This window comes from Centruroides vittatus, unplaced genomic scaffold, assembly GCF_030686945.1.
Source record: "Centruroides vittatus isolate TY-2023 unplaced genomic scaffold, ASM3068694v2 contig_349, whole genome shotgun sequence".
Lineage (NCBI taxonomy): Eukaryota > Metazoa > Arthropoda > Arachnida > Scorpiones > Buthidae > Centruroides > Centruroides vittatus.
The window spans coordinates 777,738-804,744 of record NW_027122172.1 but is presented as its reverse complement, the minus strand read 5'-3'; the positions used below and the strand labels follow the sequence as shown (position 1 = coordinate 804,744).

The window sequence follows — 27,007 nt, the reverse complement described above, 5'->3', positions numbered from 1 at the left end:
AAAAGTGAGTTGAAATACAGAAAAAGTGAGTGCAATAGTGACAAAACAAAGTGAAAACATGGAAGAAAAACTCATCAAAATAGCAGTAAAAGTTTTTTTTCTTTTTATTCTGTTATGGTTAAATACATTAAAAAAATTTCTGTATATACTATAATATAGTAGTCAATCGTTACATCATGCTTTTTTCGGTCCTTCAAATTTTAAAAGCACTCGCGTAAATAAATTTTAAATTACCAATTGCCATTGAATTTCTAAATAAAACAACAACTAACCCGTTATACATTAAAGCAGACACCAACCAATGCCAAATTATTGGGCTAGAAATGGCTATAGCAATATTAATCATTTTAAGATAATTTGGTACTAGTGTTAGGCGCCATCTCTTGCTAAATTTAATAAGTATAATTTTAAGTAAATTTAGGCCTAACTACTCTAGTACCAAATTATCTTAAAATTATTAATATCGCTATAGCCATTTCTAGCCCGATAATTCGGCATTGGTTGGTGTCTTACTTTATTGAATTTGTATTTGAAACGAAATACGATATTTCTACCACTGTCCTCGAAATTACCACTGAAGGTGAAACAATAAATTCATCAAGATCTAAATATGCAAAACAAATGGACATATCAATTATCATTTGTTTCCTTTTGATATTAAAAGTTGTTTATTTATTAGTTTTAAGTACCCTCTTCTCATTTACAAGTTTCTGTGAATTCAAAATTTTGCACCTTTATGTTAATTAACACATTACTGTCAATTCACATAAAAGTGTGATATTTGGAATTAACCACATAATGTGCAAGGAAAAGATTTCTTTAATTCTGAATAGAAAGTTTTTATACAGTAGTAACTTTATTTTGCTTTTTAAGAATTTTTACTCTTTGTAATTTTATAAATTTTGATGTTCTATTATATGTTCCATATTTATTTTTTTTAATTTTTCAATTACCATGTTTATAATTTTTATTGAAAAATATAAATTACAGTAATTTTTAATAAGTGATTTATTGTGAAATGTGGTACTGCATAATAAAATTGCAACTGGTATTTTGTTTTTATATCCATAGTATTTGTCTTTAAATGCCATTGTTAAAGAAACAATAAAATTCAGTATTGAAAAACAGCTTATTGACAAGACTCTGTCTTGACTCTAAAATCACGCTGCTGTCAACTGCTGCACACTTTAGAGGTACGAAGGAGTATATGTCAGGAGTTGCAATTTGGCATAGAGTATTTGGTGCGCAAATCATGTGCACATAAAATAAACCAGACTTGTAGGTAGTCGGAGAACCGAGAACTGTGTCAAAAGAAAATATGAAATGCTAAGACTGTTTCTACAAATAGGTGTGAGTGCGAGATTTGCGCATGCGTTGCTCGCACTCTGCGAGACAATCTCGACCCAAAAATGGCTTTGCCATCTTACTTGTTTTATATCAAAAACACTTACTGATGAAAGAATAGAGGATAGAGATTCCATAACATGTATAATCTATTTAGTATAAGCTCAGAATTTTTAGTACTCGGTTATATCATGCTTTTTGTCTCCCGACAAGCGTGATATAACAAGGTGGTGCTGTATTTCCAGTAAACCATGAGTACTTAAAAAGTCTTTGGCATCTGCAAATAATCAGTCATGAAAGATGGTGTTCTTTTATTCAGATTATTCTGGATGTTTTCAGCTTCCTTCTTTTTTGGTTTCTCTTGTTTTTGAACACTTTAACACTAACAAGCATGACATGTGCTGCCTATACTTCATTCATATTCTTGCTGTTAATGGCCTTCTCCAGTTTTTGTTTGCTGCTTTTAACAAAACTTGCCCTGTGCCATTTCTCTTTCCTCTACTTTTTCTGATTTAAGCATTCTTTCCGACATTGATGCTCTCTCGGGAGGAAGTACCCAGCATGAAATTGAAAATCCCCATTTCTCATCAGCACTGCCATGAGAGAGGGTCAATGCTGATTTCACTAATTTGGCTACACTGTGACCTATCATAATCAGAAACTTTATTTTTTAATGCTCTGAGATGTGTAAATATCAATTTCAAAATAAATTAATAAATCTGAAATAAACAGATTGAAAATAATATAAGTAAAATAATATTTTATTAATGATTTCATAAATAACAAGAAACTTTTTCCTGCCAACGAATAAAAAGCAACATCATTACAATGTCGTTAACCTTTTGAGAAATGTGTGAAAATTTTTCCCACAAGCAATCATGTCTTGTACTTTTTACAACACTTCAAATCTTTTAATTTATTTGGTAACCTTTATGTGTAAATACGAATTTACATTTTTGTTTACCTTTTTAGTCTCAATTAATGCATAGTTATAATCGGCATAAGAGAAGAGATTATTTGTGAAATATCCATTTTTTAAAGTAATCACACATTTTATGAAAATAATACTACATGGAATAATTATACTTGTAGTCAATTTAAACATACATTTAAGAATATATACCGTATATTTCTGCGGATAAGACGATAGTCGAATCATAAAAAAGGCCCCCAAAATCCGGAGTCGTCTTATAGGACAGATACAAAAAAATTAGATTGAAATTTATATAAATTAAAACCATTATAAAAAACGGAAAAACCGTAATTATTTACTAGTAGAGAGTAGGGCATGTCCACAAAATAGAATAGCCCGTATGACGTTTTTGTGAATAGTCAAGGTCATTATCGAATGCCCGAATCAGTGCGAACGTTTGCAACAATAGCGAGGCAGAAAATAAAATTTGTTCGTTCGAAAAATTACGAATAGGACATAATTCTGTATATGCTATACAGTATTATTATTCAGATGATGATTGCCAATCTAAACTAAATTCATAGGCCATTGATAGTTTGGGCATATATCTGTCTTATAGGACAGATATATGCTAAAACTATAAAACTTTGATGAAAATTATCTTATCTGTGGAAAGATACGATAGATGTGATTAAACGTTAACAATATGCCATGAAATCATTAAAATAACTTTATGAAATTATTTAAACATAAATAAAGTAAAAAATATTCTTGTAAACAACAACTCCATAACATGATTGTTAATTAAAACCAAAATGATCTGCCAAATTATTGGGCTATAATAAGGATAAATTATCTAGTTTCTGACTATTTAATTGTCTAGAGGTAGGAGGTTATACCACTATCTTGTGTTAATTTTAATATATTTTAAATACAGAAGTGGCAGCAGTGTTGTCAGTTTGAGAGATTAATCCTTCGGTATAGTGTGTTTTCCTCCTACAAAGGGATTTTATGGATTTTCTTAGAAAACAGCCAGAAATGTAGGGATGCTTAGAATACTTAATTTTAATCCCTGTAGAAAGAAATGCAACTCTGAAGAACTAGATTTTGGCTAATAATGACAATATGGAATAAGTACATAACTGTGAGAATATGGGCAAGGGTTAGCCCTCTGATCTTCAAGTCGTGAGACCCGTTCACTAGATCAGTGGATGGCTTAATAGGAGGGTCTTAAAACATTGAGTGAAGAGCCATGGATAAGTCGATAAGGTATTTGTTAAACAAAAGAACAGACAGATGAATAAACAAATAACAATTAAAATTTAATGAATATGAGAATAAACTACATAAAGAAATAATGTCACTAAATCGAACATCACCTACGTGTACCTATGACTACCGAGAGAGAGAGGTATTATTATATATATTATTGTAAACTCTCTGTCAGACTAGTGTATTTAGTCTAGTTGAATGTGTAGAGCTTCTCTTCTGATATGGAGATGGCTGAGGAATAGGAAACAGATGATGGAAAGTCAGAGTAAAACTGTGCTACTTGTATGGCTTCCACACTTCTATATGGTCATCTGCCCTCTATGATAGTCACAGGATTATTGTCGGCTACTTCCCTCTATGGCACTCCTCAGCTGCCCCGAGATTGTATGTTTTTCCCTTTTTATTTCAAATTCCTCTCCGATTGGGGTTTAGTATTCGTAACATCTGACAGGATATTATTTCTGACGCCAATGGACAGATGTTCATTGGAGATGTGTGATAACATCTCTCCCAAAGGAAGTTTTCCTTCCCTTCCCATGAATTTGACAGAAATGTGTTAAATTTTTTGCTAATTTACTAATTGATTTAAATAAAACTTATACTCTGTCTTACGATTCTCACAACTTTACTCAACATTGGCTTCTGAATTTGTAATGAGAGGGGTGTTTTTAAGTGCATGAAATAAATTTTTATTTCTTATAACCTAACAACACCGAGTGGCAGTTGTGGTTTTGAGTCCCGCTCGGGGACGACTATTTTCTTCCAGAAAATTCTAGTCCGATAGTCCGAAAATTCGGCAGATCGTTTGGCTTTAAAATTATTTCTGATTGGTCTCGCATCTTAATTGAGCATGTGGAATTGACTTGAAATGTGAGAAAAGTGAGGAATGTAAAAAAAGTGAGTAGAAGTGAGAGATTTCGAGGCCTGCAATATATTTTGAAGTGTCTGAGTAAAGTGGCACATTTTATGATGATATCATCAAAATAACAAGACATTAAATCACCATCATATGAATCATCATGTTATACACTAATAATACATATTTAATTTTAAATGTATGTTGGAGTTGGTTAAAATGTGCTGCAAGTGTAAACAGATGCTTAAGAGAGAAGTTTATATTAATTTTTAAAAAATACCAAATGTAACTCAAAGATATTTACAGATAGCTAGTGGAATGGCTTACATTGAAAGTAAACAACTGATACATCGTGATCTGGCGGCCAGGAATATTTTGGTCGGAGAAGAAAATATCGTAAAAATTGCCGACTTTGGTTTGGCAAGAATTATCGAAGATTCGGAATATACGGCTAGACAAGGTAGAGTTATTGTTATCGGGCACTGTTACTTGGGGGTTAATTATATGTGCAATTTAGATAGATTTTTAATTTTAAAAAATTCTGTAGGAGCAAAGTTTCCAATTAAATGGACATCACCAGAAGCAGTATTATATGGAAAGTTCTCAATCAAATCTGATGTTTGGTCATACGGTATACTTTTGTGTGAGCTTATTACATATGGTCAAGTTCCTTATCCTGGTAAGTGAAATATTTCAAATATTTAATGTTAAACATAAAAATAAAAATTTATTAATTCTTACTTTTCTTATTATTCTTTACTGTCGTCCTATCATAAATTAATTCTTTCTGAAGTTTTTCTGTATTTTGTTTGCTGTGACATTCCCTTATTTATTAAAGTTCAGTTTGTATTGTAAATTTGATAAGTATCAAATAGAAAAATCCTTAAAACATGAATAAATTTATTGACTTAAACATTAATAGATTTATTGTTAAATATAACCTTCAGAGACAATATGCAATGAAGTTTACCTGTTTTGATATTTAAAAAAAGTGCTTGATTTTCCTTATGCTAGAATCATATTGCCCACAATGGGTAATTTCTACGTAGTATACAGAGTATAGAACTCAAGATTAGACAGGACTAGGGACAGATGTCCATCCCTAATTGTATTGAGTATCTCATTCATGAACCATTCTCTTCTCATCCCTATAGTATTAGTTTTAACTTACCCAAATATCCCCACCATCCATCTGGCCAAACTTATCATTCTTTTTATTGTATCATTAACTTCCTCTTTTTTCTTCTTGATATCTTTTCATTTGTTATCCTATTCACATAGATTATTCTTTCCATTCTTCTATATCACTTTAATCTCAAGCTTAAGCTAAATCTAAATTGCCAGTTATCATCATTATTGACTTGGAATCTATACAAAACTGCTCAAAGGACTGTTGATAATAATGTTTTCTTTAACTTCATATTATGAAAATGATAATTTGTAAAAATCAGAACACTAACATTAGTTAATTTCAGCATTTAACATATTGTTTTCTGAATACATGTTAGCTGGTATGTGAGCTGGTTTGTCTTGTGCATTTATACATTCACATTCATGGATGACATTTTGAGCAGTTCTTGTAAATGATTCTGTTTAATTTTGTAACAAATGAAACAATATTCAAAGAAAATTTACATTGAGAAATCAAGTGATTTTATGATATTACGAATTTAGTCTCTATAATCCAAAAACTTTTGGTAGACTAATCTCACAGCAATATGGTTGGCAAATTGATATGGTTTTATAGGCAGAAAGATGGTATCAGTATGGGGTCAAAGATGGGGCCAAAATTAGCCGAATTGGTTATAATTGATATCGATAAACAGATTAGTGAAATACGGGGCATAAAGTTAATAATGAGGTACGTGGATGATTATCTGATAGTATATAATAGAAACTTGACTAATAAGGAAACAATATATAATTCTATAAATAATATAGACAAGGATATACAGTTTGATATTGAAGAGGAAGTGAATAAGAAAATTAATTATTTAGACATTACTATAGTTAACAACCCTAAAAAATTTGATTTTATAACTTACAAAAAATCATGTAACATTAACAAAATTATTAATTATCATTCATATATCCCTGATTACATCAAAAAGAATTCTTATCTTATTAATTAAGAAATATATATACAAGAATATCTGATGATTATAACATAAATATTAAACTGAAAGAATTAGAAGCAAAATTTATAATGAACGATTACCCGAAATTTATTCTTACAAAATGGAAAACATTATTTAAAGAATAGGTATAATACTAAGTTTAAAGCCGATAAAACATATTTTTAATGTACGGAAACCTTTTATATCTTTGAGCATTGTAACAATAGTATTAAAAATCATAACATTTGTTTGGGCCCCATCTTTGACCAATAAATTTTCACAGAATATTTGTAAATATATTAATAAAAGTAGTAATAATAAGTTAGATCGTTTAAAAAAAGCCGGTGTTGTATATAAGCTTGAATGTAATTGTCTAAATCTGCGTGTGTATATTGGTGAGACCGGGTGTGTGTCAGAAGTAAGAGTTAAGGAACACGAAGCTGCCATCCGACTCAAGTACAGTAATTCCCCGTGGTTTAACCGCACTAATAATAATAATTGTAACATTAACCAAAGTAATATAAAAATTTTGCATGTTGAAAAAGATATGTATAAAAGAAAATTCAAAGAACGTATAGAAATAAGAAATCAAAAAAATAATAATTTAATTAATAACTCGAAAGGTATGGAAATTGATTATCGCTGGTACAATTTAATAGATGGCGCTAAAATAAGTTAATAAGTAATAGGTAACCATCGTGTGATTATTATTGTAATAAAATTCAACCCGGTATAAGTGAACTAATAGTGTCGTTATTTTTTAACAATTTGTGAAGTTTGTTAAAATAATTTATGCATGGTGAATGCATTATACCTATACATTTGTTTGTGAGCTTTAACCACTTGCTGTTTTTAGTGTGTTTATTATACATCTGTGGAGAAAATATTTTTTACTTTGTGAGTGTAAGTGTTGTTTGCAATGTTTATTTAAAATTAACCATACATTATGATATATACAAAATTGTAATTTTAGGATACCAAGCAAGGTGAGGAAGGTTTTGCCCTCCCACCCATCTAAATATAATGTTGTAATTTACACCAATGTATATTGTAAGTCCCCCTTTTTCAAACTAGTTATTGTCATACATTGATGTTGTGTTTTAAAAAAAATTTTCTTTATTTGTTCTAGCACTGAAGAGGGGTTGGAACAAATTAGAGCAACCCGAAATGCATATGATGTAGTTCTAAATAAAATCAATTTGCCAACCATATTGCTGTGAACCAAAGTTTTTGGATTACAGAGACTAAATTCGTAATATCATCTACTGTACAGCAACATTTATATTAAAGAATTACAAGTGATTTTAATTGTTTTTTTTTTTATTTATTGTAAAGCAGATGGCTACTGAAAAATCTTAAAGTGAATAAGGTTTTGTTTACATATATTACATTAGGAACTATTTGGGCACTATTCACTATTTATTTACCTCGATCAGTTCATAAAAGCATAAAAAATGCGAATTACTTTAAAAAATCAACAATGTAGTGTTAGTACTTTGGCAGAAAATTTGAAAAATATCACTTTTGCAGGCTAAATCTTGAAAATGAAACAGATTTTGAAAAATATGTATAGGGGATTTTAAGCTTAATTTTGACTAGAATCTGTCTAAAATATTGGCACAGATACATACATTCATCTTACATTGATATTTGTCATATCAATATAAGATGAATGTATGCATCTAATTAGTATGCATCATACTAATTGTTTTTTTTTTTTTTTGGGTTTGAAAAGAAGTTAATTTATCAAATTTTCAAGCAGAATAGAGTTTAACAGTTATTGTAGGAAACAATTTATAATCATTCCCATTTAGCAAAAACATTTAGAAACTTATCTAGTTTTAATAAATTTTAACAAAGAATAAGAACTCATAAAATCTAAATCCAGCTATGCAACAAGAAAAAAATTAAATGGCCATCCAACCAAACAGATAAAAGATGTAAAAACCATTTACTCCACCACTTTGAGGAATCTGAATTTGAGTCAGAAATTTTTAGGGCAGTTTGAGCTGGATATGTTGAGTTTGTCTCTTGCCACCTGGCCACTCTGCTATGATCTGGCTAAATCTGTGATGGGCACAAACAAAGATCCTTTCTGTGCTTGTAGAAGGAGGAAAAAAGACAAAGTTGTCTTTTCTGTAGATCAAAACATTTAACTAGATTATTTTTGGGAACTATTTCTGTTCTCTTGGACAAAGTTTTCCTCATTGCAAAATCCAAACAATAGCTCACAGTGGAAAACTTCTACATCTAGAATTTTTTCTTGTTTGAAATTGTTCCAATCAAAGTATATAAGTGAGAAGAAAGATTTATCTATTTATTTTTTTAACTTTGTTACCACTTCCTGCTCAATTTTAAGCCTTTGTATAGTTGATAAAGTAAGGCAATGAAACACGAGTGTAATTTGCTAAGGGGAGAGTGCCTCTCGGGAGGACTTTTATAAGAAATTGATCCCTATTTATATGTTAGACACAAGAAGAAAACTGGAAAAATCTGAGGCCAAACTATTGGTTGGGCATGAACCTGTTCTAGGGGTTTTAATCACTTGACCACTGGTGGGCCTAAGCCTTTGTTTTTGTTCCAATAACAAAAGTTGTTGCAATTATTATGAAAATTCAGTAAAATTAAAAATTTTATTTTTAATTTTATTGGATTTTCTATTTTATACTTTAATAAGAGTACCAAAACATTTTAAAACTTAAGCTTCTCTTCAATTGATTAAATTTAAATACTGAAAATGAAAAACAATATTTTTCTTTTTAACTACTTTTTATTTTTCTTTGAAATAAACATATTTAATGTTTAACATTTTTGTATTCATTATGAATAATAAATTCAAATAGTGACTAGTAAATTATCAATGGTGCATCAAAAATATATTAATTGCTGAGTACCTTTAGTCAACAGTGAAAACACCAACTTGGTAAATATAATTAAAAGAAAACATTATTTATTTTATGATTTATGAAAAGAAAACAATTGCTAAATCTAGATAACATAAAGGACTTACTTAGTAGAACTAAAATTTACTTATGACTATAAGCAATGCAGATTTTTGGTCATATAGGGCACTACTTGCAGTTGCAGCCTGTTTTCACAGGTTTTAGTAGATTTGGCAGATTAAACATTCCTGCTTTAGTTTATGTAATCTGCTATGTTTTTTTATGATGAGCATTTTTTATAAACTCCTTTTGCCTATTGGGAACTAAGAGGATCTTTTTTCATATTCATTGTGCTTGCATTGTGAACAACCAAGTGGCAAGGGCCTGCCCGTGAAAAATTCCGGGGCTCTTCGGCCATTTAAATTCGATCTTTGGTCTTCCCGGAGTGGCACGCCAATGCCTTAACTGCCCACAAATAAGCATTAATTGTGCATTGTGAATATCTCTAATATATGTAAATGTAAAATATGTGACAATTTTTAACATATTTAACTTAAAAACTATGGTAATTGTACAGAAGGATTTATCACATCATATGTTCCCTACTATATTATATTGCTGCAATTTTCAGTTGTACATCTCGGTTCCACAACTGATGTCCAGAGACATTAATTTCTTGAATAAATTTAAATCATTTGTATTATATATTTTTTAAAAATTGTGTAAGAATAGTATATAGACCACTTATCAACCTGCACCAGGTGCTCGCCGACGTCAGGATTTCTGATATGGCACGCAGAGAGAGAGTACATAGAAGACATTATGTATGGATCTTCTAAAGTATACTTGAATCCAGAAAATACTGCTCTAGCTTTTTTTGTACTTGAAGGATGTGATATGTATTATTATAAAAATTGCAGTTTTTGTATGAATGGGAAGTACGTTATATATTAATACTAGCAAGTAGGCCTGGCGTTGCTCGGGCAAAAGTAACGATAGCGAAGATTAGATTATTACATTATAGTCACAAAAAAAAAAAAAAAAAAGAGTAATGTCATCAACAAACTAAGTTTTTCTAAAGAAAGGTCGAATTTGAAAATCGAATGTTCTAATATTGTTCGATTTTCACGACGTATTCTGATTATATCCTTCGATTTTCATCGAATGTTCTAAAGAAGAAAGGTCAAGAAAAATCGAACTAATCTGTTTAAATTTGAAAATCGAATATGTTCCAACATATTACTTTTTTCTTTTTCTTTTTTTTTTTTTTTTTTTTTTTTTTCCAGCGCCTGTAAATCTTGCACGTTGCTTTCTCTCGTTCTCCATTGTTACTTAACACTTTGGAACTTATATCTGGTACCCTAACTGTGCACCAAATTTCAACTTTCAACTCCTAACCGTTTTAGCGAATATTAAGATTATTATGTTATAGTAACCTTACCAGTTTTCACAGAATGCAAGAATTGGGTCCTCCCTGTTTCCAGACTAATTACAGAATTTTTAGATAGGTCTAAAAATATGTTCGATTTCAAAAAAAAACTGCATCTGCGTCTTGCACTTGCTTTCTCTTAACACTTCCATTGTTACGTAACACTTCCATCAACAAGGCTTACGTAAGACTTAATCCTGTCCCTCTCCCCCGTGGGGAGGAATTTCGAAAAATCCCTTCTTAGTGTGCGTTCTCATGACGTATCCTAACTATGTACCAAATTTCAACTTTCAACTCCTAACTGTTTGGGTTCTGCACTGATTATTATTATTATTATTATTATCAACTCGTCTCGATTATATATATAGACTAGCGGGTGGGCCCAGCGTTGCTCGGGCAAAATTAACGATAGTGAAGATTAAGATTATTACATTATAGTCAACCTTACCTGTTTTCACAGAATGCAAGAATTCCCGTTTTCAGACTAATTCCAATTTCCCTGTTTCCAGACTAATTAGAGAATTTTTAGATGAATCTAAAAATATGTTCAATTTCCTGCAAAAACAAAAAAAACTGCATCTGTATCTTGCACGTCGCTTTCTCTTAATAATTCCATTGTTACGTAACACTTTCATTGTTGACACTTCCATTGTTACTTAACACTTCCATTGTTGATGGAAGTGTTAAGCCTTATTCCTGTCTCTCTACCCTGTGGGGAGGAATTTCGAAAAATCCCTTCTTAGTGTGCATTCTCGTGACATACCCTAACTGTGTACCAAATTTCAGCTTTCAACTCCTAACCGTTTCAGCTCTGCGCTGATTATTATTATTATTATGTTGGGTTAAGTGAGATATACTCGGTTAACATCGGTGGCTGTGTACTATGCCGGACCAAAGTCAAGGCATAGTAACCAAAACAGAAATTAAAGAAGTGTATCAGTGTGTGTGTCTGTATTCAGGAATTTTCTCACAATATGACATGTATTCAATATAGTGGCCTTCTGTAGTGTGATGTATGTGTTTCTATTCAATTGTAATGTGCCCAGGCTTTTGTGTAGTGTGTGTGGTATGACACCTGTAGAGGAGAGAACAACAGGTACAATAAGCACCCTATCCATCCTCCACAGATGCCTTATTTCCTGGGCGAGTTCTGTGTACTTGCTAATTTTTTCAGTGCATGCGTTTCGTATATTGTGAGTGTTTGGAATGGATATGTCTATAATGTATGTGATTTTATTGTGTTTGTCAATGAGTGTGATGTCTGGTCTGTCGTGGTAAATTGTTTTATCTGTGATTATGGCTCTGTCGTAGTACATTTTGTGCGTGTTGTTTTCCAATACTGTCTGTGGAATGTATTTGTAGTACGGTTCGTGGATGTCTACTAATTTGTGTTTCTTTGCAAGCTCTTGGTGTATTATATTTGCTACTTGATTATGTCTGTGTAAATAATCTGTCTGTGCCAAGAGCTTGCAACCAGAGGTGATGTGTTGTATAGTTTCTGGCATGATGTGACATTTTCTGCATGTGTCATTTGTGAGTGTTGCATCTTTGAGTATGTGTTTTCTGTAGTTTTTAGTATTTATGACCTGATCCTGTATGGCGATCATGAATCCTTCCGTCTCCCCAAAGAGGATCCCCGAGCTAATCAGCTGTTTGACACAGTTTTGTCAACAAAATCCTGGGCCAGATCATAAGGATGCCTGCCATGGAGTGCCTTTCGAGCCCACGATTGCTTAATGGTGTCTATGCTTTTTATATGTTGCGTTGTGTCCATATGATGTGAGTGTAAGTTTAATGGTGTGTTATTTGAGTCTGCTAGAGTTACTGCTTTATGTAATTGTGATGTTTCTTGTTTTTTGTAGAAAAACTCTCGCAGTGACTGTATTTGTTTGTAGTGAAGGTTAACTATGTCAATCAGGCCACGTCCGCCATCTTTACGTGGAAGGGTTAATCTTTCTGTGGCAGATTTAGGATGATGATGTTTATGCTTAGTAAGTGTTGTTCTTGTTTTCCTTTGGAGTTGCTCAAGATCTGTGTGAGTCCAATGTATAACTCCAAAAGAATAAGTGAGTACTGGGATGACATGTGTGTTTATTGCTTTAACTGTGTGTTTTGCATTTAACTGTGTTCTGAGAATAGCATTTAACCTACTTTGGTATTCTTTAATTAATCTTTGCTTTATTTGTGTATGTTCTGTTAGTTTGGCCTGTTGGAATCCTAAATACTTGTAGAACTCGCCCTCTTCCATGGATTCAATAACGTCTCCATTTCCAAGTGCAAAATCTTCTTTCTTCAGGATTCCTTTTTCTATGTGAAGTGTTTTGCATTTATCTAGGCCAAATTCCATTTGTATGTCCTTGGTATATGAATGTGTGATTTGTAGGAGTTGATGAAGTTGTTTTTGAGTGGATGCATAAAGTTTTATGTCATCCATGTACATGAGATGTGACAGTGTAAACTGTGTTTTTTTTCATGTCTGATATTGTAACCATATTGCGTGTTGTTTAACATGTTGGATAATGGGTTCAGGGCTAAGCAGAACCAGAGAGGACTCAAGGAATCTCCTTGAAAAATTCCTCGCCTAATAAATATTTGGTTTGTTTGTATGGAAGTGTTATGAACCCTGAGATGTAGTGTTGTTCTCCAGTGCTGCATAGTGTTTTGAAAGAATGCAATGAGTGATGGATGTATTTTGTACATGTGTAGAATATGTAGCAGCCAACTGTGTGGAACACTGTCGAATGCTTTTCTGTAGTCTATATATGCCATGTGTATGTTTCTGTGTTGTTTGTGTGCTTGCCGTAGAATGACTGAATCTATGAGTAACTGTTCTTTGCATCCCCTGTGATTTCTACGGCAACCTTTTTGTTGTTCTGTTAGAATGTCGTGTTCTTCAACATGTTTGTATATTTTGTTTGCGATACAGGATGTCAATAATTTGTAGAGTGTTGGAAGACATGTAATTGGTCTGTATTGTGTGGGGTCTGTGGTATTGTTGTTTTTAGGTTTCATGTAGGTGATGCCCTGAGTAAGAAAATTTGGCATGTCTTGTGGATTGATGATGATGTGTGTTAGGTGTTTAGCTAGTTCCTGGTGCAGTGATGTGAACTTTTTGTACCAGAAATTGTGAATGTTGTCTACACCAGGTGTCTTCCAGTTGTGTGTTCTGTTAACAGTGTATTAGAAATCATGTATGTTTATTTCAGCACAGGGCATAGTTGGTATGTTGTGCAAGTTTCTGTTCTCCTCCTCGATCCAGCCTGCATCAGCATTGTGCGTGACAGCACTGGACCAAAGAGAAGACCAGTATGTTGTGAGTTCTTCTTCTGTTGGTGTGCCACTGTGCTGTGTATCAGTGTTTGCTTTGTTATTAATTTGTCTGTAAAAGAGTTTTTCATTGTTTGTAAATAATTTATTTTGTTGTTTTCGTAGTGTACATGTTTTGTATCGTTTGAGTCTACGTGCTTTGGCAGCAAGTTTTTGTTTTAGTGTATCAATGTATTCTGTAATGCGTGTGTTGTGATGTTCGTGTTTTGTGTGTGTTTTTATTTTCTTGAAAATGTTTTTGAGCTGTTTCCTTAATTTGGGTGTTATGTTGTTTTTAGTGTATTGTGTCAGCCTGCCTAATTGCTGTCTAATGTCATTTATTTGTGTTTCTATTCTTCTCTGCCAGGCAGGCTTGTTATAGAATTGTGTTTTCTGTGTATTTGTCTGCGATTGTACTTTCAGTCCATGGTGTGTCACTACTGTGACTGCCCCAGCATAAACTAATGTATGAATGTCTGCGAGTGTAGAAATTGAATGAATGTAGTGTGGTAGTAAGTGAGTGTTTACATAATTTAGTGTTTTTCCTACTTCTTTTGACGTGTTGATTTTTGGTATTCGTGGTCTTTGTGTGGGATCTGTACCTGTATATTTAGTGAGTGTTTCCCGAAATATAAGTGAGAGCGTATTAACTAAATCCATGTCTATGTTATCAGTGATGGACGAGGAAGTGTCTGTAGTATCATTAGTGGTAATTGTTGTATGTGTGTTATCATCAATGCTTGTTGCTGGATTATCCCGACAGGTTACGTGATCTTCATTAATGTTAGATGTTTCCGTCTGTCGACGTATTTGATCAGCAACCTGTTGTTTGATAAGTTCAAGTGTTGTTTGTGGGATAAGGTTGTTGTGTATAATTGTTCTTTTTTGATCAACAACCCTTTGTTCGGTGACAGTGAGACGAGGATACCGTCGCGTGAATCTATGGTGTAGTTGTTGTCTGTACGCTGTCGTGTTTGTTTCGAGTTTTGTAATCGGTGTAGTAAGTACGGACGATAAACTCGTTCATTTCTACTGTCCATTTCATCCGTTGGCGTGGTTTTCCAGCCTTTGTGGTCTGTAGATGCATTGCCACAGAAACGCCAAGGCTGGGTCGGTTCCTCACATCTGTCGAGGGCATCGCAGTAGCCACGCTCGGGCCGGTGCCGCTTTCGCCACCGGTAACCAAGGGAGACCGTGGCCTATTTTTCGAACGCGAGCCTCTGCCTAACTCACGAACGCGGACCTCGTTAACCCGGGCGACGTCCGAGCCGGTATCACATTTAGATCTGGTTACTACCACGATACGTATCTCCACAGAATGTGGGTGTGCGGTCACTCTTAGCTTCATTTCTCCCCATAGACCTTACTGGCACGGGTGTCCCTACCAGGAGCTCGTGCTCCAGCCTGCATTGCCCTATGGATCAGTAAAATTACTGGGCTCTCTCACCACAATCGGGCGGTGACCACGGGAGAGTTATTATTATTATCATTATTATCAACTGGTCTCGATTATATATGTAGATTACCAAGAAGCTACTAGTTGGGAAATATTATATTTGCCATTACTTTATAAATTAATTGAGAACATTTGATGGTAATTCAAGTTTTTAATATTTTCTAGGCATGCACAATCGGGAAGTGATCGAACAAGTGGACAGAGGTTATCGTATTCCCAAGCCATTAAACTACGAGTGTCCCGATTCCGTGTATAACATAATGCTGCAGTGTTGGGATTCGGATCCGGAAAAGAGACCGACGTTCGAATTTCTATTCGGTTATTTCGACGATTATTTTATATCCACCGAACCCAGTTACAGGGATGCCGACGAATTTTGATTATGCAAAGAACCGAAAAATTATTAATTAATAACTGTATAGGAAGACATTTAATATAGTATAATTATTTATATCATTTAATCTAGTATTATCTTACGGAAATTTATATATTTTTTTTAACGATTTTAATATTACGTAAACTTTTCTAAATCACTGTTAAGAAATGTGTTTTGAGGAAAATATTGCAGGAATTTCTGAAAAATTGGATATGCTTTGAAAATACACAACGTAATGAATTTAAGATTAATTTTCACAGCCTCTTTAGAAGAAAAGTTGTGCCGATTGTTCAACAGGTTGCGTCTCAAAATTGTGGTTTTGGATTTGAAATGACTTGCCAAGTTTTTCTTCTTAATTATATCAAAAGATTTTACCATAAAAATTTTGATAAAAGCACATTAATAAAAAAAAAAAAAAAAAAATTACAACTATAACTCTTTGTATACGAAGATATATAAACATCGACTAGTTAATAACTCATGTTATCAGCAAGTTTTTCGAACAAAACTAAAAAGACATGGAATTTTGGCTTATTTAAAATTTATTTTCAACAACTAACACTATCAATGGCCACATCTCAACTTTCACCTCTGACACCAAAATATCTTAAGCTTATATTCTAGTCCAAAAAATTACTAGAAAAATGTTCTTTTTCCTAAAACTTCTATGACGATTTACTTTTTAAAACAGCGCTCACCAAGAATTAATTTTTAAAAAATACAAGAACAGTTTTAATAATGCCAGTCTAAAAATCAGTTATTTTTGTTCCAAAATTATTAATTATCATCATCTTGTGCCTTAATAATTAGTTTTTAAAATTTATTTAGTTACTTGAAATTTTAAATAGAATAAAAGATCATAATATATAAACATTTTAATAAATGTTTACTTACGAGTAGTAGATTTGGTCATGCCACAAGCTGGCTAGACTTCGACCCGAAAGCTCAGAAAATGGCGATATTTTGCCAAAAAGAAACGGTCCTTGTTTCTGTTTAGCAGTGAAGAAAAAATTAATACTAACATGCAATATTTTTGATTGTGAGTGTTAGTTAATTATTGATTACTTTAATAAATCATATTTCTCTTAATTATACTGAAAAAGAATAACTTCAGAAAAGTTTTGCCTACTTTGGAACCTAACTATTGTGTTATACAGGGGATATCTGTATATTCGTTGTGTGTGAGCTTTTCGTTCGATTATCCCGTACATATAGTAAACTACTTCGTGACCGGTTACGATTTACGAAGCCCTTTGTCCGTGTCCTTTGGTGCAGTATTATACTGTATAGTTTTAATTGTATTTTTAACAAAAGAATGTCTGTTTACAATACTAAGCTAATGTTGCTGCACGATGCCACTTTGAAACGGTGTCGATAGCAGAATAAGTTTGATTTGTCGGGAACTGGTCGGACGTACTGTATTAAAATCATAGATTTTCATTTTTTTTTTTTTTAGTTATATTTTCTATCTTGCCACGAATACTTACAGAAATTTGTAAAGTCATTTTATAAGATTGAAATTAATAATAAAAATTTTTTGTATTGAGAAATTTAAATAAATATTTTATACAAATTATTATATTGTAATATAAATGGTATGATATTTTTGTAGCAAAATATTGATAACTTTTAAAATTTTTTGATGGCAGAATTGTTACGATTGCTGTATATTGCATTTAGTTGACACGATCTTTTTAAAACCATGATATTATTGTTATTGTGGAATTATTTAATGCTCGAAAGTATCAAATAATCCTATGTATAAAGGCACATACCTTAACACACACAAACACAAATCCATTTTATCGATAACATTTCTTAATTTATCTGTCGGTTTAGACGAGATTGCCCGTGACGGTTCCCACAAACCGACGAGCGGTGCAGTCCCAACTTCTGGCAGCCACAACCTTTCGAAGAGTTGCAAAAATTCATGTTTAGAAGATTCACGAATGTTTGATGCAGGAGGTTGTGATGTTGGTTTCGGCTCCAAAATAATTATTCTTCAAAACATCCCCACTCTTTGGGATTCCATTCATAACCTAGCCATGTTTGGACTTAATAATACACTCGAAATAGATGCTCTTCAGCTGCACTAGCTGTAGGTGGTGGTAAATTCGGGTTTACTGGTTTGTTCTTCACAATAGACTTAGTAAACGACAAATATCTGTATTTATTGATGGAATTTTCTTTTAACGAAGTGCCATATACGCCCAGGAAAAAGTGTACAGGTCGTGTTTCTGATCGAAAATCGATTGTTCGGTGGATGGACACGTTTACGGACACTGGTAGTGTGCAGAAAAAGAAACCAGGACCTTCGAGAAACCACCAGGACACCAGAAAACGTCGAGAGAGTAAGGCTGACGATTTTGAAATCCCCTAAGCGATCTGCACGCAAACATGCAGCTGCACTTGGAATTGAGGGATGTGTGGTTTCGACAAGATGGCGCCGCGGCTCACACGGCACGAATGTCGATGACTCTCTCGCACGAACGTCTCATCTGTTTGAGGGGCGATCTTCGGTGGCCAGCACGCTCGCCAGATTTAGCCCTCTGCGATTTTTTCTTACGGGATATCTTGTATACCGATCGTCCAAAGACCCTCGGTGAGCCGAAGAACAATATTCGTGCTGCTATTGCCAACGTAGACACAGACACGTTGGACAAAGTGGACCAAAACTTCCTATTTCGACTTTCCAAATATATTAACCAGAACGGAGACCACTTCGAAGATATCATTTTCAAAACCTAATGAAATAAAACTTGAAATGTACCTCTACGTAAAGAAAAAAGGATTAAATCGATATCTCCAATACTTTTTGTTTTACGATTTTTTTAAAATAAGGAAGTTCCCACGCCGCACTGTATCAAATAGAATGTCCGCAGAAGACAATTTGGAGGATCGGCGGAGTTGTTCTACGGCTTTACACTTATGCCTCTATTACTATATTCATCGAAAACAATAATAGTGTTTGAACCAAAATCTTTCGCACGTACTTAACATATTGTGCACATATTGCTCCAAAAGTTTTATTTCGACGCCATACAAAACAATGCGAGAGAAATCTCCATCGAGGACATAAGTTTCACTTTCGAAATCAGAAGTGGAAGCCGTCGAAGTAAGACGACTTTTGTTTTTTCTCATTCCCACTTCGTCGAGGAGCGATACGGGATGTGGAGCTAACTCGTATTTTAAAATGTCGCGGAGCTCTTCTCTCAATCTTTTTATGACACCGATCCTTCGAAACAACAACGGATCGATAGGCACTGTCGCATCGTGAACTTTTTCACGACTATTAAGTGTTAAAATACTCTGTCGGTACACTAAAATTTGATGCCATTAAAACTTTTATTAACTATTTTGTCCATCGCGGTAGCGTTAATATTTAGCGCATCGTGACAGTTTTTCTCGTCGGCCGTACCCCCCGTTGCGATAGATACGCTCTGTCGAATATTCAGAAAAGGACTGCAAGAACGAAACCATTCCGATAAGTCGCTTTACATCCGCTTCGTCTCGGTGTATGCGAGATCCCATCGCGTCGACACGTTGTTCTCCACTACAAAAAGAAAGTTGACAAAACCTCTCGATTCCCCGTGAAATATTACTCTCGGTCAGTAGTCCAACAACAAATTACTTAAGACGCTCTCTTTGGCACTTGTTCCGCGTATGCCGCATCTTTGTATTTTTACCGATTTCACCAGCGATCGTTCAATTACCGTATCGCTCGACGTTCCACAGAAAATTTATCCGACCGTTTAATTGTGAAAAAATTGTCGGTGAACTTTTTGAAAGTTCTTTTTCCATTCGACTTTCTAAGTTTTCCACGTCTCCAATAAATAAATGTGCAGATTTTCTGTAAAGATAACGCTCCGCAGCACGAAAATAAGGAAGCGTATTTTTCTACCGAAGCTAAATGCGCCTCCCAACGTCCCGTTCTTTCTGCCCGTATAAATTCTTTAACAATCGTTATTATTTCAAAATATTGTATCCGTAATTTTGCGGTCGGGCCTCTAATTTCCGATTCGGGACATTTTTCGGCAATTTTTTTTCAAATACGTGACGGTACTCACCCTTCGATCTCTCGAAATGTAGGTGTCGCTTCGTTTAAATTCTCCAGATAAAGCTTAAAGAATTCGCGTTCGTCTCGGCCAAACGCTATCTCCTCGAGAATTATTTGCGACCAAGCAACCTCCGGCAACGTACGAGTTCCGACAGCTCCGGAGTACGCGCGACCCGACAAAATTTTATCCACAGAATGCGGAGCGTAGCGTTCGTCGCTTAAGGCCGCTTCCCGCCACGATATATCCGATCGATCCGAGGAACGACGCCGCCATTCGAAAACCTCCGAGTCTCGTTATCGTCTTTGAAAGCGGGGACGTTTTATCCGACGATGCGACCGTTTCTCGAGCTTTAATACGGAGTGGTCGATCGAAGGTTATTACGCGCGTCGTACGACCACGTTTTTGTCCGTATTCGAGAATATACTGCGAGGTGGTATCAATAGCGTCGTAATTGCCGGCCGGTCGATAGATAAATGGCAGATAAATTATTCGCGACTCGATATACACCTCGCATTTTATTAGAAACTCCATAAACGCACTCGATTCCGGTATTTTGGTAGGTGTTTCCATTTCCCGTACGTCCGTAACACATCCGTATTCCAGAGCATCGACATTGTTTTCGTTTCGTAATCGAATTTTTCCACCGTAATTTTTTTTCGATCTTTCTTTCTACGCCGCGATTTTCGTATATTTTCGATGGGATTCGGGTAGTTTTTGACACTTCCGCCACATTCGGCATTGTTTTTAATCTCGATACCGGTCGATCGTCGCAAATTTCGGGTATATCGGAGTCGGGTAAAATAAAGATCGTGCCGAATTTCCATCAAAACTGTCGCTTGTATCGAAAAGTGATAAAGAACATTTTTGTAGAGGATTTTCTCATTTTCGAGCTTACGTATAATCTTTGTCGCCATAAAGTCAATGGCAACCGAGATATTAACAAAAAACTCATTTTATACCCGTAATCACCTTTTTAGCATTATAAAACATTAAGCGTACGGCGGAATGCCGGAGAATTTTGACGTTTTATTTAGTACGACTAAATAAAGCGACGTACAAAAACTCGGCCGGCTTCAAATTTTTCTGTAGAAACGACCTTTTTTCGTCTGAAGTTACCGGACTATAATCTCCAGAACGGAGTTAAATAGACGAAAGACATTAACTATATACGAACTTCCGACGCAAACCGGAAGTAATATTTGAATTCGAGAATTTTTCGTCGAAAGGCGTTAGTCTAGCTATCGTTAAGGTCGATTTACACACGACGGCGACGCGCCGGCACCGCGACCGTTCGGTAACCTCGACGTCGAGCGCGGCGCAGCGACGAGTATTCGCACGCGACGGCGACCTAACCGCGCAGTATTCGTTTCGTTCTCTCGGCGAGTAGTCGCGCAGTTTTCCGAGCGGGGCCGGATTTACCGATCCGGGGGCCCCGGGCACAAATTCGGCGGGGACCCCCTTTAAGAGTAGGCAAATTTGACGATTTAGAAAATTTACACAAAATACCGTACTTTCGATTAGATTCGAACTAGGAAGTTGTAAATTTCATTTAAAAATAAGGTTATTGTAAACATAGACATATTTTATTGCGTAAAACTAATTATTTTAATTTAACCGAAAAATACCTACGTGAAATTTTCCGACGTTTCGTAGGTTTTTTCTCGGGTTCGGTTTTCTCTGCCCGTTGCCCTGGCGATTAGGCCACGCTAGGCCGTCGCGGTAATAAAAAAAAAATTACGTTCGAACGTAATTTTTTTTCGGTTTTGTGGGGGCCCCGGGCACAGGCCCCAAATGCCCTTACGTAAATCCGGCCCCGTTTCCGAGCAAGAATTGGCTATCGTAGCTATACGTTTGGACGAGGAAAAAGAAATCCGATGGAGAAAGCGCCGCGAGTGGGTACATCGAGCGTGGACAAAAAGGTCGATAGAAGGGGAATTTCGTACACTTTATAAAGAATTAATAGACGACGAAACTAATTTTTTTGAATATTAATTAAATAATTAAATAATAATAAAAATTAAGAAATAAAGTAAAATACCCGTATTCGATTATAATTAATTACCGATTATTTCGATTTCCTTAGAAAACAAAATTTACCGTCGGCGAAAATTCGTTCCCGAGAAACGTACCGTACGGTACTTTTGCGTTACGGTCACGCCACTAACCAACGAGTCCGGACGGCCGGTTTAAAACGAGGTCGACGATTTCCCGCGGGCAAAAATTTATCGTGGCGTGTAAATCGACCCTTAAAGGAAAAGTACGACGCGCGGGGCAAAACGCTACTAATTTCGGACGGAGAGCGTACATTTTAAACGACGTTTAAAATTTGATTAAAAAATTGCGGCCCGCGATAAATAATCGCTCGTTTATAAGGGACTGGCCACGTCTAAAAATCGACAAACGGACGCTAGATACTTTTTTCCGTACGTCGTATCGATTCGGTTACCGCGTCGAGCTTACCGACTTTCCAGTTACGCGGAAAGCGACCGCGCGCTTTCGAATTTGAAATTATATTCTTTCGACGTTTCGAATTCGATGGCAGATTTTCGACGGGACGATCGCACCGCCGTCTGGCGCAAAGTCGACGATCTAGTATTTTGTCTCTATCGTAACTCGGAACGTAAACCCGTTTCGGCCACCGGCGAACGGCCAACGGCGAACGGCAGTCGCGTCTCGCTTTCTTGGTCTAAATTTAAACGCCAACCGTTTATTTTCGTCGATTCCACCGCGGAGTTTTTTGAAAAAAGAACAATCTTTCTAGTAATATAAGACGGAGAAGTTTGTAATTTCGAATCCGATTTATTTATAGCGGCCAGAAGCGATACGCCGTTCGAAAAGTCGTAACCGTTTTAACGCGCTACGGCTTCTCTTCCGCCATCTCGCCAACGTCGAGACGACGATTCGAATCGGACTAAACCCGTTTTGCCACGCGGTTTAAAACCTAGGCTAGCGATTCTTTCCCGGTATTTCTCGGTCGTAAAATTTCGAAAACGCGCGGTTACCGTCTTTCGAGGCTCGTTCTTAGCCGCACTCCCGATCGATTTTTAAACGGGGGTAACTCGTAGGTAACGCGAATGTAGCGCTATATTTACTTTCGTATCTCGTCCGATAGCCGCGCTTAATTTTATATTAAAATTATCCGACGCGCATTTATAAATCGTAGTACAATTCTCTCGGTTAAAGCTTCGAAAGATTAGTTTATATAGTTGTAAATTACGGATGGTCGGGTCGGTACTTTGCCAAATCGCCTTTGAGAAAACCAAATTTTATATAGACTTTTAAATACGCCAGGACCGTCCGGGATAGCGTTAATACGTCTCGGCCGCGTAAGATTTACGACGTTAGTTTGTTAAATAACGGAAATATTTCTTTAATTATATTTTCTTATTAACGGAGATAAACGGTCGTCTTGGCTCGAATTTTTCATTTTTACTTCTCCATTAATTATTATTATATTTCGTCGTAGTCGCGTTCGATCGCATCTTATCGTCGGGAATTATTCCGGACGGAGAAAATACCGGACGTAGTCGACGATCGGTCGTCTTCCGTCCGAGATAAACCGCGTTACCCGCCGGGGAGGGTGTTTCCGTAGCGAAATCCAAAACTTCGCCGGAGGTAACGTTACGCGCGTTATTTGATTCTCGAAAAGAATCGAGAAATTGCGTTAATTTACGCGTAATAATCTAAATTCCGAACGGACGAATGTATAAACGACGTTCCCCTTTTTTAAATTTCGGCGACTTTATATTAAGCCGGGACGTCGTTCGGTATTACGGTAAAATCGAGATATCGTCTGTACGGCATTAGTTTTGTTTATATGCGAAAAGTTCCGTCAAAACGGTAAACGAATGTAATTTTCCGGAATAATTAATTACATTTATTGGATTATAAAGCGTGTTCTTCGGGCTACGGATAAACCGGCTACGTAAATACGTTTTAAAATTAGTATTTTATTCCTTAACGAGTCGATAAATCGACTTCTCCGGTCGCGTCCGTATACATTTGTACTAAAAATTCGCAAAAGTTGAATACGAGACGTACAGTACCTCGGACGGAATACCGTCGAATATTTCGTATTCCCCGTCGTCTTCGGAGTCGTTATTTTCGTCCGTTTCTAATATTCGACGACGAAAGAAAGCCGTAAAATCTTTATTAAAATCGCGCGGTTACCTTCCACGCCGACGTCTCTTCGACGTTGGCTACCGTCGCGGCCGATTAAATCCTCGCCCTTTAAAACGATAACGCGAGAAAATTATAGGCGAGCGCCGGGAAAATGCGTTCAAAAAATCGACGGATTAACCTTTAACTTTTCTAGAGTGGATGGTCGAAATCGACTCGGATTATTTCGAACGACGGTTCGTACAGTATTTTTGTATTATTATTATTCGTATTTATCTTACCCGTTCCGGGTTAATAAAGACGAAAAACCTAGTTACGTCGATTATAGCTAATCGGATCGAACCCGCCGGGATCTCCGAGAAAAGAGGAATTCGCCTCGGGCCACCCGTTAGAAATTCGTACGTCTCGAAGGCGAAAAGATGGGTAATTTATTATCGGCGTAGGCCCGAAGCGCCCGTTCGCGGGCGAGAACTTTCGGCCGCCTACGAATATACGTAGGAGGGCTAAAAGTAGCCGACGAATCGCCCCGATAGACCGTAAGATAACGTTTAACGCCCGACTCCGGAATATCTATTACTTCGACGCTTAAACCGGGCGCAAATGTAAATTATATATAATTACGAATACGTCGAGAGTGTACGAAAATCGGCGTCGGAAAGTAATTTAAACGAAATTCGAATCGATTTGGCCCTCGGCCGTCGGTCCTATCGAATACTTTTCCGTTCGGCCGCGTATTATCGATGCCGTCCGCGGAAAACAAATAGTTTATCGTTCTTTAAACGGCGCGGGTCGGACGTAAAAGGCCATTTTGTCGTACGCGTCCGCCGGTAAATCGAATAAAATTTCGAAATTTACGGAAAATAAACAATTTCCGCGTAATCCGTCGAGTCTCGATTACGGTTTATCGCTAATAACTTTTACACTTTTCGCCGACGATAAAATATAAAAATAAATTCCGAAAACGACGATAATCGACGGCATTTATTTTACGGCCGGAAAAGACTTCGAAAACAAAAATATAAGCCGTTTGTTATTTCGATTTGTCGCACTTTTTAAATATTCGCCGAATACGGGCGACGAAATGGCCAAAGAATTAATTAAAAATTTTAAATATCCTCGGGTTTCTCGTCGAGAAAATAATCGATAAAAGAAATAAACGTTTAAATATTAAAGAAATTATTTATTCGGTAAGCGCTTTCGAAATGCGGACTAAAGATAAACGCTTAATAAATCGTTGGTTTTCTGGAATTTCGTCGCCGGGTTCCTCCTCGGCGAGAGAACCGTCGAAAAACAATAAAATAGAAAAACTGGTATTTAAAAAAGGCGTTCGGGCCGACGTTTCGAATGTCGGCCGGGTTATTGACTTTTTCCGCTAAATTCCCCCGCCCGCGCGCTTTGTAGCGGCGACATTTCGCGAGAAATATTCCATTCTTTTCCGAAGTACAAAAATATACAAATCGAACTTTTAAAGGTACCGCCGTTTATCTCTCCGGACGCCACTCGGCCGTATTTAACGACGATTTCGTTTAATTATAATAAACGCGGACAAACTTTCCGTTCCCGTCTCTCTTCGCCCATCGGCGTATTAATTCTCTTAATTTCGTATCGTAAGGGTCGCCGTCCCGATTTGGCGCGGGACGACCGCGACGAAGCTTAAACGCTTCGTTTTACGCTATTTCTGCGCCGCGAACGTTCGCGGCGCAGAAATCGAACGAACGATTTTCGATTTATATTTCGACCATGCGACCGTTATTCTCGTCGTTTCGTACGGGTTATTCGGGAAAGCGATGCCGAATTCTACCGGACATTCGTCGTAAAAGCGCGGCCGAGGTGCGGTAAACGATAATAAACTGCCGAGAGATCATTTCGATTCGGCGTTACTCCCGATAATACTCTCTATGTTTTCACATACGAGGAATATAAGGCCTCTTTTAATAAGAAATTTACAAATACTGGGGGATTTAACTACATATTTTTCTTTAAAAGTTAAATCCAGATTCTCTACGTCCTTCTTTCGTCGTCTTCCGCCTAGAAGATACAGCGGAGAGTCGGAAATCGGAATCAATCGGGGACTGGGGTTGTTCGGATTAGTGATTTGTTCCGATTACCGATTATGTACGAATAAATACATTAACCCGTCCGACGTTCAAATTTTTCTCCGTCGCGTGTCGCTTCGTGTCGAATTTTCGTCGATTTTTAGTTTAACGAAAATTTTTATAATAATAATCGAGGCTATCGTATCGTTAAAAATTATTTCTGCATTTTGTACAAACAAAATAAATATATCGAAGAATATAAAAACACGAAAATTATACTTTAGAAGTAAATCTGGTATCAAAAACGTTCGATTCGGCACGACGCGGTCCGACTGAAAATCGTTCCGATTACCGGCGATTCCGATTACCGGGGTTCCGATTAACGACTCTCTACTGTAAATACAATATAGGCGAATTCTCTTATAGAAAGCCCGGATAACGTTTATTACGAATTACTCGTTCCGTAGCGTTTCTGGCGTATTAAGACAGAATTTAACGCAGTTTTAGGTCTAGGCATTTAGAATTTTTGTCCCGGGACTCGGACGCGCGCAAACGCGGGCTCGTCGTCATAAGTCGAAGAATTCCGCGCCAACCGCCACCGTAGACTTAAGACCGGAACGCGCCGATATAATATATATATGGCTATAACGTTACAAAAGCCCCGCGTACGGCTTACGGCGGTACGCGGAGCCCGGTTCGTTCCACGCCGCATTCGTTGGCTAAATAGTGTAGCGTTACGGCGCTTTATACTCGTATTACGGGCTAAAGGCGCGCGCCGGCCTTTAGACTCGTCGCGGACCTAGGTTATAATACACTACGGTCTCGGCCTCGGTCGAATATCGA

General features: G+C 36.1%; 1 protein-coding gene across 2 annotated transcripts in view; it reads left to right on the top strand.

Annotated features, from left to right (window-relative positions):
• LOC136974388 (tyrosine-protein kinase Fyn-like) overlaps window positions 1-16,633 on the top strand; it is a 65,426-nt gene extending 48,793 nt beyond the window's left edge. For both annotated transcript variants that reach the window (XM_067269250.1, XM_067269248.1), the window contains exons 9-11: window positions 4,692-4,845; window positions 4,933-5,064; window positions 15,741-16,633. In XM_067269250.1, coding sequence (XP_067125351.1) covers window positions 4,692-4,845; window positions 4,933-5,064; window positions 15,741-15,955 — 501 coding nt within the window. In that variant the 3' untranslated portion in view covers window positions 15,956-16,633. The remainder of the gene's footprint in view (window positions 1-4,691; window positions 4,846-4,932; window positions 5,065-15,740) is intronic.
• The last annotated feature ends 10,374 nt before the right edge of the window (window positions 16,634-27,007 follow it).